The sequence below is a fragment of the Diorhabda carinulata genome, chromosome 1 (assembly GCF_026250575.1).
Source record: "Diorhabda carinulata isolate Delta chromosome 1, icDioCari1.1, whole genome shotgun sequence".
Lineage (NCBI taxonomy): Eukaryota > Metazoa > Arthropoda > Insecta > Coleoptera > Chrysomelidae > Diorhabda > Diorhabda carinulata.
Window position 1 is genome coordinate 34120685 of NC_079460.1, and position 12548 is coordinate 34133232.

At 30.4% G+C, this 12548-nt stretch overlaps 1 protein-coding gene across 2 annotated transcripts in view; it reads right to left on the reverse strand.

The window, feature by feature from the left end:
- LOC130901869 (dedicator of cytokinesis protein 3) overlaps nt 1–12548 on the reverse strand; it is a 67033-nt gene that overhangs the window by 7087 nt on the left and 47398 nt on the right. For both annotated transcript variants that reach the window (XM_057813519.1, XM_057813526.1), the window contains 16 exons: nt 11913–12140; nt 11422–11637; nt 11005–11349; nt 8656–8818; nt 7894–8163; nt 7542–7833; nt 7230–7473; nt 6857–7043; nt 5608–5861; nt 5128–5418; nt 4357–4516; nt 4037–4271; nt 1243–1405; nt 925–1164; nt 669–863; nt 185–326 (listed from right to left, as the gene is read on the reverse strand). In XM_057813519.1, the coding sequence (XP_057669502.1) occupies nt 185–326; nt 669–863; nt 925–1164; nt 1243–1405; nt 4037–4271; nt 4357–4516; nt 5128–5418; nt 5608–5861; nt 6857–7043; nt 7230–7473; nt 7542–7833; nt 7894–8163; nt 8656–8818; nt 11005–11349; nt 11422–11637; nt 11913–12140 (3625 nt within the window). The remainder of the gene's footprint in view (nt 1–184; nt 327–668; nt 864–924; nt 1165–1242; nt 1406–4036; nt 4272–4356; nt 4517–5127; nt 5419–5607; nt 5862–6856; nt 7044–7229; nt 7474–7541; nt 7834–7893; nt 8164–8655; nt 8819–11004; nt 11350–11421; nt 11638–11912; nt 12141–12548) is intronic.

Sequence of the window (12548 nt, forward strand, 5' to 3'; positions counted from 1 at the left end):
GGGTATCATGGAAATGTTGGGCTATCCTAGTCTTTTGGTCAGGGTAGTACTCCTTTTTCTTTTTATGACGTTTTGTTAGTTTGGTTTTTGGAGAATGTAGCAGGAGCAAATTCTTAGCAGAATTATCAAGTAAAATACAGAAATTGGATCAAAGTGTGATAACTAATGATATTTAAAAGGATACATTGTGCATCAGCATTCATAATTGTATCATCTGGAGGAGTATTTTTCATTAAAAATTGAGCGGATGGAAATTCTGTTTGTAATCTCTGTGTGAAGGCACCGATTCGTTCGTATTCCAGTCCTCTATATACAAATTGCTTATTCTGAAATCAAATAATAACAAATATCAACGATACAAAAAAACAAAAAATTTTGTAAAAAATTTATAATTCTCTTTTATACATTTCAATACAACAACTTAGAAAAAAAAAATATTTAATGTAATTGACAAAAGATTTTATTTTGATATTCATGTTGTAGGAGATCAATTGATTTATATAATTATGAAAATTGTCAATGTCAAAATTTTATGGTTTTAAATTTTGCGAAATTTTAATTAGAAGAGACCTAAAATTAAGATAATTTATCAACAAAACCATATAAAAGAGGTCTAAGTAGTAAGAAAGTAATATATTTATATAATAAAGAAGTGAAAGTAAACTTACCCTTACAAAAAGTGGAAAACTTAAACCATAGAATCCTACTCGAAAATATTCCGGTTCGGGACGGAGTTGTGTTAAAATGTTATCATAAAATTTAGCCTGATATCTCAAAATATCACTTAATAATTTGTAGTCAAAGAAAATATTTTCATATAAATTTGCCAATTCTTTAAGTAATGGTATCCCCTTTTCCCAGCACTAAATAGAAGATCAAAATTATATATCATGAATATGGACATACACAATTAGAATATCTTACCTTTCCTTTATCAAAATAATTAATAATTTGCCTATAGAGCAATTCTTTGACTTGACATTCAGAGTGTCCAGGATAGTTAGGATCAGAAATTTGATTATTACTCCAAGCAAGTTGGTCGGCATATAATTTTAAAGTAAACGCGGCCTCGGTATAATTTTCGGCAGATAAATGTAAATCGTGTAATTTTTTTATATACCGGAGATACATTTCTTTTCTGTTTATTTCATTTTTGTAAAAGTTCTGAAAATTAATAAAAAAATATATTTTCTCAATTTCACAGTGTTATATATATTTAATGAACAAAACGAAAATACTAACCAATAAATTGAATGTACATGACATTCTTTTATCTCTATTTTTATCTCCTTGTATTACATTTCGATAATCAAGAAGACGTTCAAGAAGCCTTGTTATTGAGCTAATGAAAGCAACTCCACTTTCTTTCCAAACTGGTTCTTCAGATTGTACTCTGTCCAATAAACTGAAAACAAACAAAACAACTATTGTCTCGTCGAACTTTTCATAGTTATTTGAGTAAAGTAATAATTTGTGCCAAATACAAAATACTGACCGAAATGAGACAAAAAAAACATTTTTTTCACGTTCTAACACACTGTTTTTTTGAAAATAATTTGTTATTAAAATTGGTCTAGAAGGATCAGGTTCTATCTTATATATAATTTTATGAATTGATAAATGTCAGATATTTCAGTATCATATTGAGTTATAATGATTGTTTTTCAGCAATTTAAATATATTCAAAGAAGATAGAATTTCATTAGATAAATATTTGATAGCTCCTTTGGTATATCTAAAACTGATATATTTCTCCTTGTTTATTAAAAAACAACATAAATTTAATTACTGTTTAACAAATAAGTACACCAAAAATAGTTTCTCATATCAACAAAAGAAACTAATAATATTCTTGAAATATGTGGAAGAAATTATTGGAACTTGAAATCAATTATGTAATAAATATTTATAAAGAGATTGAATATAATAACCACCAAAAAATAAGTCTAAAATTACAATAATCCTAGATGATTTTGTGACGCCCACAATTCAAATTGCATTCGAAAACCAAATTTAGTAAATGATCACCAATTCTTAGCGAGCAAATTAATGGGCTCCTTCTGCCTAGACAAACCTCTATGATTACCATCAAATGTTGGCACATTACCAAATAAAGTATAGTGCTATCATATTAAGTTGCGTCTCCGGTTACAAGCCCCTCCCGAGGCACCGGTCAGTTACGTGCGAGCATTTACGTTCATTGTGTATGTTTTGTTTCCTCTCTGTAATGGAATTTTAGCGAGTGGGAAGTAATAAAGCCCCGAGGAAAAGGAAACTGGTAACACGGCACATGCAATTGTCCTAAGTTTCTCAAAGATTATATTTGTAAGCAGCTCGTTGGATTGGCAATTCGGTTTGCATGTCCAACCACCTTCAGAGACAAGAGCTATTCCGATTGGCATGAAACGAAAAATAGAACGACCAGCCAAAGCTAAGAAAGCATTAATTGTGCAGTAAATTAATACAGAAGACTGATTTTTAAAATGTTTATTATTAGTTTTAAAAGGACTGACTTTTACGTTTGTTTTTAATAAAGGATTATTGAAACTGTAAGAGTTTCATTTTTTAAATTTTGGTTGAATAAACGGAAAATATTTTTTTGGTAAAGGTTAATTAATTTAGAGACATAAAAAGCTCGGCGTTAATAAAAACTCCTATAATAATAAAGGGTCAAATTTTAGGAATTTTTTACTATGTTTGGGCAACTAATTATTATCCTAGAGTAATTTACTTCAACAGGATAACAACATGTTACATATTTGCATGTGATTTTAAATTAAAATGTGGTTAATGTGCTTAACAATGGTTTGTTTGGAATCATTTGGTTAAATAGGATGGAAAAATGTTAAAATTTTGGTTATAATTTCACATAAAAATGCGATTTTAATTTTGGTGCTCATTTACTATATTTGGCTGTTACATTTTACTATATCTAGTGGTTAAACATAAACAATTTATAAATAGACATTTTCCGCATTGTGTTAGTAGAAATTGGACCATGCATACACGAGACAATGAAAATATAAAATATTCAAGTAATTTTTTTCTCGAAGCAAAACATTTATTTGGTGTTATACTTACACTGCGCTCAAGTGTTCCCTTTTGAAAGCGTGAATAAAAAAAGAATGAAATTTGAATACATTAAAGTTGTATTAATCACTAGAAGTAAATAGAAGTACACTTTTCTTGCTATACAAGAGCATAGATCCAAGTAAAAGTTTGTTGTTAAAAACATATTTCTGAACGAAATATTACTTCCTATATCCTGACAAACTCTAACTCTAATAAATATTCTAATGATATATAATTTTATTATTCATGAGTATGTTGAGAATACACTGTGTTTAAAAGTAAGGCTACTCTATTTTATCCAAAATATATTTTATTAACCAAAAATTGAAATGATGTGGTGAAAAATGAGATTTTTTTATCTACAATATTTATATTGTGTCAGCACTTTTGTCAATCTTGAAAATCATTCGGTTGTGTTCTTTTTGGTGTAGGCTTGGACTCACGTCCTATCCTTATCTTCAATTGTGGCAAAACGTCAACCTTTCATAGATCTTTTTAATATTGTTAAGAGTCCAGTGATACCTTATCTGAGTGAGGAATGATTCGTTTTTGTGGTCAAAATATAGATTGTTTTCCAAAATTCAGGTATAATTCTGTATTGACTCTGTCACCTTCTGATACAAACTTAAATCCGCTTCTATTGATTTGCTTGAGCTTTGGGTACAACGAAATAACAGTTTTCTTATATTTATTCAGTAGTTAGGAGCCTTTTGAGCAACTCTGGATTATTTGACGTCTTTTAATACTCTTAAGCAATAATTTCAGAATGAATCTGGACACCACTTATTTCATACTCAAAACTGGGCAAATTTTAAAAATATATGAGTAAAATAGGAGAACTATTAAAATGGTATTACAACTCATAAATTTCAATTTAAAACGTATGAATCTGTAATTCTGATTAAGTTCTAGTGAAGTTAATCTGTATGAATACATAATTATATATAAATGCAATACTACTTACATTGTATTAAATAATCGTCTATATTCGTCGTCGCCCTTATTTTCCGAGATCAAAATATCTAATTTGTCGATCAGTTCGCATTCTACTTGCTTAAAATTACCTCTGGCTCGTTGTTCACATTCCATCATATCAAAAAATATGTGCAATGTAGCTTTTCTTAACTCTATTTCAGGAACCAAGGTCACTTCAAGAAATGGCCCTACCATTGAGGGAATAAAATGAAGTTTACACTCACCTAAAATGTAAAGATAGGTAATTGATAATCATACCATATATATTTGTATCACATATTAAAATCGTTTTATATTTTATCAAATTACCTAATTGGGACCACATAGACAAAATTTGAAATCCCATTAGAACTCTCATATCAGCATATTTCTCTATAATCTTTTCTCTTTTAACATCAGAAAATTGTTCCAATTGTAAAGACTCTTGAGTCAGATAATCCACACTCAAGTTGAAATAATTGGTCCATAACTAAAAAATATAAAACGTCATTTCGGTTTCTTAAAAAAAGGGAATTCAAGTTTTCAAAAAATTGATTCCAATTCATGCATTCCTATTTTTTGCAATCGATTATCAAGAGAATATAAACTTTTCTTTCTGATTTTTTTTCAGAATTTATAATCCATCTCAATTCCTTGAAAAGAATAGAAATAATTTCTGATTATTCTAAAATAATTAAAAATGTTTTCAATGCTTGTAAAAAAATGTAAAACCATGTTCGAACCATAAAGAATTGAAAATGCTTTTAAATTATTTTGGTGTCATTAAAAGCACCCAAGGGAATATAGAATCGACATAGTCGTTATGTATTGAATTTAGTTCTCATAATGAAATTTTTCTCAACTTATATTTGCTAAGAAGGGTAGGATGTGTCATGGAGGTTAATAATTATATTCTTATTAGATAATGTGCTACCGAGGTACCAAAACAATTATTTAGTTCCGTACAAATTGGTTAGATTCAGAATTTCAGAGGCAGCTTTATCACAAATTAATAAATTAAAGTCATAAATGGCCACTAACACTACCATATATAAATCTACTTACAACTCCTTATAAATCAATTAGAAAAATATATCTTACTTCTTTATCAAAATATCCAGCCCGACTATCTAAAAACTTAAACGCTAAAGGTTGAGCAAATTCTTGCAGTGCTTTCAGAATCACATTGTTCGTCAACATTTTGATGACCAACCAATCCGGAGGAAATACCTCCATCCTCACTAGGTTCCTAAAAACTAGAAAAGCTCTAAGGAGGAAATCTTTGAGAGGTTTCCTGTCCTGATGAGGTCCCATTACTACTTCCCATAACCTTTTGTAATGAAATTCGTCAAGAAGTTGCAGGATACCAATCAAACAAGCAACCAAACAGCCCTAAAAATAAACTATTAGAATAGATAATATAAACGATTTATGCTTTTATTTTTATTTAATTTTCGTAGCAATCAGAATTTTTAAAGAGTATGGTTATAATTTTATCATACCACACAACTCCATTACTTGTGAATAAGTGTAATATTTCTAAAGTATGAACAATAAATAAAAAATTATGAGTATACTTACAAACACCTTTACATCTTTGTCAATACTAGTGAGTATAGTTTGTATGAGGACTTCAAGTATAGCCAAACACAAGGTGTCCACGTCATGATGGATACAATTGTTGACCTTTCCTGGCTCTTCGCTAGCTTTCCTCTGTTTAAATAAATAACTCAATATTTCTCCAAGGATATCTGTACAAAGCTTCAGTTCTTCTCTTCGCATTAAGTGGAACCTGAGATGCTTACAAGTTGTTACAAGAAGAATGTTTCGAGATTCTGAAAATAGATTTTTATTGGTGTTAATGTATCAAGACGTTTCAAGTAATAAATATATAAATTTGTGATATAATAGGTGGAATTTGGAAATATAATAAATACGTGAAAGATTGACCATGGCAATATCATTTTTTAAACCAATATTTTATATTACTCAAAATTCAGAATCCAATATTGAATTTAAAACAATTGAACACATTTTTTGTTGTCTCTGCCAATGCCCAGTTATCAAAAATTTATTACTACTACTATTGAGTCAAAAACCTTAAAAGCATTAAGAAAAGCTGTATGGTATATATATACTACCAGACACTTTACAATGACCTCAAATCAAATCGTTAAATTGGCAAAACAAAAGAAAAGGCTATAATAGACAAGGTCAGAAGATGTAAAAATAGATGAAGAAGAAAACTTTTTCAATAGAGAAAGCAGAATGTAGGGAAATAAGATCTAACCAACTAATCTCTGGTATGTATGCAAAAAGTCCCTTGCACTTAATTAATACCTCTTAATTGATCCAAAAAATTTTTATATTCTAGCGTCTTGAAATAATTTTCCAATGACAACAACATCAATTGTCGGAATTGGAATCATAGCGTGCCTTGTTCCAGTAGTTTACAATAGCCTTGGTACAGAGAATACAATCAAAAGCCCTTAGCATATGTTCCAAGAAATATATCTAAACGGGACTTCAAATAGTGATAGTTTCAGGATAATACAAAGAAATGCTAGTTGCACGAAAAGAGATTAGAAAAGCATGCCAATGATCTAATACAATTCTTAATAGAAAAATCAAATTCTATAACTAAGATGGTCAGCAGACTGCAAATTGAACGAAGAAAAAACTTCTCAATAGAGATAGAACAGAAAATAGAGCAATAAAACTCAAAATAACTAATCTCATAGGCAGAAAAATAACTGAAAGCATCCAAAATTCTGATTGGTGTATGCACTAAATTTATAACTTTTAATTGATTCAATAAACTTTAACTTACCATCATCTTGAAAAAGTTTTCCAGTGACGATATTTTTAATACATGAGAGTTTAGCTTGAATTAATAATGAAGGTAAATCCCGGGGTAAAGAATCCAACATATTTGTTGCAAGCTTTGTAACTTCTATTGTCGGAAGAACATCTGTTAATTGTTCATATACAGAACTTATCGTTATTAAGAGTGCAACCTGTAACGAATGAAAAATATGTTAGTTTATCCATATATACTCAAGGATCCAATAATTTGTCAAGAATAAAGCTTTGAAGGGAGTAATATAAATATACTAAAGATTTTTTTGAGAAAAATGAATCACACTTTCGATATACTCTTGAAAAAGAATCACTTATGAATATTGAAAAAATGTTTTATGTACCTGTGTGTTGATGATATGGTTATCACTTATTCCCAACATTTTATTTAATGATACAAAAACACTAAACAGATCTCTACGAAAACTATCTTCAAAGTGACCACCTGTGGCCCGTGAGAATAGAAGCCTACTTTGTATGATTAGTTTAAAGATATACTCCAAACTTTTGAAGCATTTTTGAATTGGTTCTTGTTTTTCAAAAGATGACACCCAGTCGGCACAATGTTGCACGCTTGTTAAAAGGCCTCTACAAAAATATATAATATGTAGATCAATAGTGGTTACATAAATTGAAGTGAGGAATATATAACTTACTTATACACAAGTGCAGCTGAAAAGTGATTTTTAATATACGCCTCTAGTACAGGTTTGAAGTACTGGTATTTTGAGCCGTCTAATAAATTGAAAATAGATACTAAAACGTGGAATACTGGTCCACTGTACGCAGTCGAATTTCCATCTTCAGTAGAAAAAAGTGCAAATAATGCATCTAAAACATCTTGCAAAAACTTTATGAATTCTTCGTCACCTAAGTTTAAAACCCTATGTAGCGATTCAGGTATTCTTTCAGGATGAGATTTCCATCTAAGTAACGCCAATAAATCAACTAAAATCATCAAAAATTATTGATCTGTTAAAATACTACATATTCATAATAAAATCTTACCATTCTGTGTGAGTTTTGTTGAGCACAATAGTGTCTTTATGGAAACTATTTCTTTGTGACTTCTGGAGAACTGACCGCTAGCTTCATGATTACCTTCGAAATCTCTGGCAAACGCCGGTAGGGAGAGATAACCACAATTTTCTAATTTAGGAGGATCTTCACATTTGTAAATATAAAGGTCGTGATGGCCATCTTGAACGGCAGCGCCTTCGGTATCCATAAGACGAAGAAACGAAAATCCAAAAAGCTTTTTATCGTTTTTCTCTCTTGCTACAAAAACATACAATTGACTGTGTCTAGTTTTAAGTGGTCGCGGAATAACTACTGAGATTTGCAGAAAGATTTCTCAATCCAACAACTCTAACTAACATACAAAAACTCAAATATTATCACTTATAGACTTACTGAAGTCACAAATGATGTTTTCAGTTATTTCTAAATGGCTCCAAATGTATTGAGCTACTTGAATTGTTTTTTGAATTAAATAAGTATTACAACACATCAGTCATTTCTTATGTAATAGCACAAAAATTAGGATTAACAAAACTTTTGTGAGATGATTCCAAATCTATTTTAAATGCTTTGCTCTTTGAATTGAATCTAAATTCATTAAAATTACTCTAGCATAGTAATAGGTTTTTGTGAAAATTTCTTTCGCCACTTTACTTATGATACAGGAAAATAATTTGAACAAAAATTAATAATATTGATATTTTTCCAATGTCAATTATGGGATATTATTCAATTGATAATGCAGCTTACTTGAACAATGCCGATATTCTAGCCGAACATGAGCTCCAGCAAATTTGTCGATTGGTAGAGTTAGTCTTACATTTTCACCCCAAACAGGAGAATTATGATGGTAAATAATAACTGAATTATACTCGGAAATAGGTTCCATTCCCGAAGCACCCCACAAACAATTCTAGAAAAATGAATAATTTTTTTTTAATTTTGAATTTACAAGTCATACATACATTTTATACTATAACATCCAAATATTGAATACATATAGTGAATTTGTGATCTCTATATTTACTGTTAGTAAATATAATGTTAGTTCAGTCTTGAATAATACAATACTAGAAATATTCTTATTTAAAATTTGGAAACACACGAGGGATTTTAAAACACACAGATGCAAACTTTACTTGATTATCCGATATTAAAAAAGTTTAATCATTAGGTACTATATTCAGTTTTCAAACGTGAGAGAGTAACAAATCATCCTGCAGTTTTTCAACTTAATTGGAGAAACCATCTTTGGAAATTTTCATTAGGAACCATTCTGTTATATATTTTTGTTTGGAAGCATCGTACAGTGCAAAATATATTTCTATATCTTCCCGATATGGTGACAGAAAGCTCCCAAGCAAAAATTTAAAAGAGTCAGTTTTTTTGGTTGGCCGAATATTTTGATAATTTATTGAATGACAACAGAAAAAACTTCCATATCATGGAACCACAGGCAGCAGAACACAATGATGGAAAGGAAGTAGAAGATAAAACGTGAAATATGGCAAATAGAAAATAATCAAAGTGGAGGAGAAAATGGTATAACAGATTTTGAAAATAGGTGGGCAACAACTGCATAAAAGGATCTGCAGATTGATAAGAGAAATTTGGAATAAAGAGTGGTAACCTAATGATAAAACCCGCTGCAAAAACTACAAAGGTATAACACTGCTGGATGTAACCTACAAAGAAGTCGCTTTAGGGATGATCGAAGCTCGACAGACCAAATTTTTATCTTAAAAACAATTCAAAGCCAAAATCAAAACTTGGAACTACATCTACTGTTCATTGATTATAATCAAGCTTACAATACAATAGAGAGAACAAAATTTAAAAAGCTTTAGAAGTTTTAGGTGTCACAAGAAAACTAATAAGAATGGCAAAATTGACTCTAGACGGAACTGAGATCAATGTATTTTGGTAAGGAAAGATATGAGAAAGTTTTCAAGGAAAAGGAGGGCTGAAGCTTGGACTCCTAATTCATTGTATTTTTCAACTTCACATTGGCAGTGATCATAAGGAAAGTACAAGGCACAGACCCAAGGTTTAATTTACCACCAAAAGCATAAAACTTTAGCCTACGAGACGATATTGTATTAATAGCCAGATCTCGAGGTAAATTAGAAAAATTATATAGTAGATTGGAAGAGTAATCAAAAAGATTCGGGCTCAAGGTAAGTGACGAGAAGCCTAAATATATGGAAATGCCAAAGGAAAAAAAAAGAAGGCGAAAAACAGACCTTTTAGGACGAAAAATGTAAATATCATATTGAAAAAACATTGAGTCCTTCGACTATCTAGGAATACTGATAACGAATAAGGATGATGATGATAAAATTCAGCAACAAAGGGTTGTAAAGCAATGGGGTGCCTGAGAGCATAAGAAATATCCTGAGCAGCAAATATACAATTTTACAGATGAAGATTAGACCGAGTGCGAGTCCTGGGTACTAACCAGAAGAGTGCTGAAAAACTAGAGGTGTGGGAAAGGAAATACTGCAGACGTAAAAATGAACAACGATACATGGAGAAAAAGAACGAATAAGGAACTGAAAGAAATATATAACGAGTCTAATATTGCACAAGAAGTCAGTGTCTAAACACTCACGTGGTAGGGGCGTATGTAGAGCATGAATGCAAACAGAGTTGCCAAGAGAGTACAAATGGAGGGAGAGGGAATCAGAAGAAGAGGGAGGCCGAAAAAGAAATTGATAAGAGAGGTGATATCAGATTTAAGAAGAGTGGGAATAACTTAGTGTAGACGCATTGTGAAGAGAGTAGAGGAAGAAGAAGAAAACAGAGCCTAAATAGTTTGCTTAAGTGCTGTAATATATGTATTTTAAATTTGGAAATAACGCAATAATAAACACCACCTTTGGTTACCTATCTGAAATAAAAAATCCATCATCATTACTTTACAAATTTTCCTAATATGACAGTAATAAACGGAGGGATTTTCAAAGTTTTTCATATAGTAGGAGCTTAAAATAAAAATTGATATATTTGGATAGCAAGATTATACTTATGTCAATAAGGTATGTTGAGAATTGATTTCAAAGGATAAGAAAATATTGTTAAAATTGCTCTAGCCTTTACCTTAATAATTCTCTTTTCACTATCTAGCACAACAATGGAAACTTCGATATTTTTTCCTGTAGATTTTCCTCCCCTTTCAAATTCTCCTCTATCTAAATATAAATAGAGATCGTTCCGTACATCCCCGGGCATTATCACATCTGGAAAACCTAATTTACTAGTTAAACAAACATTGTTATATAATAACGGATTTTCTTCAGTTATTGTTCTTAGTTCACCATGTAACATTTTAACACTTATCATAATTCCGTAATTAATGTGACCCGACAGTGAACTGAACTTTCCAGATTGCTTTATTATAAATTCGTGAAGTTGATGGAAGTCTTTTTCCTCGGCTTGATATACCTGAAAATATAATCAGTTATCACACAGAACGCGAAATAATTATTTCTTGAATGTTATAATCCATTTACTTACCTTCATATTGAATTCTCTTTCATCAGTATCACTTTCTTTACTAGTTAAAGAATCACCCAAGTTTTGCACAGCTACCCCATGTGGCCTTTTAAATATCTGCTGTTGAGCTGCTATTTTCTCAGTCTTTCTAGAGCTATCTGAGTATAACATTCTTCCTATCCTCATTATATGAGCAACTATATAAATATCTTTGTTCAATTCTGCACTACCCAAATCCTAAAAGTTTGAATTTAATTATTTTAATTTTAAAACGTCATTTTGCATTAAAGAAAATGATTAATAAGAAACCCTAATATAATTATACAGTTTCTAGAATAATTATTACTGGATGTCCATAATAACGAATGTATTCATGAAATAAATTAATTTAAAACAATTAGAAGCACTCCTGACCTCGTTATAGTTGCGTTGTAGCTGTTTATAATAAATTTTCTTAACTTTTCAATGAATGAACTGTATTTATGATTTATACGAGTACGTTGTTTATTTACCGTAAAAATTGTGCAGTTACTATGTAGTTTTTCAACGTAGTTGGAAAAACCATCTTTGGAAATTTTGACTAGGAACCGTTCCGTTATATATTTTTGTTTGGAAGCGTCGTACAGTGAAAAATATATTTCTGTATCTTCACCAATGTGGTGACCAAAATCTCTCATGCAAAAATATAAATGATGAGTCAATGTTTTTTTCTGTTCTTTTCTTTTAATTGTACCCCTAGCCTGAAACACAAAGAGCAAAAATTAAGAGGAATCTACTTTTTAGAGTCTTAGTTTAAAAAAAAAATGTATACAATTCTGCATACAATAGTTACTAGTTTCCCGATATACATTCTGCAGGAATAAATCTTACGGGTGATCAATATTTTGTAAAACTCTCACTGAGAGTCTACAGTTTTAAATAACACAATGAAAAATAGCATACGGGGAAAGTTATAAGATTTAAAATGACGAAAAAATATCTGAATTATGGTATTTGGTAGGTACCAGTGGCGTAGCTACTACAAAAGTTTATTAATAGTTGGCCTTTCAATATATCGCTGAAGTTGGTTGTATGGTTAAACTGCTTCGTTTATTCTCATATTTGTCAGTAGTCTTGCCACCTGTGAAAGTAACTCAGTTATTCCCGGC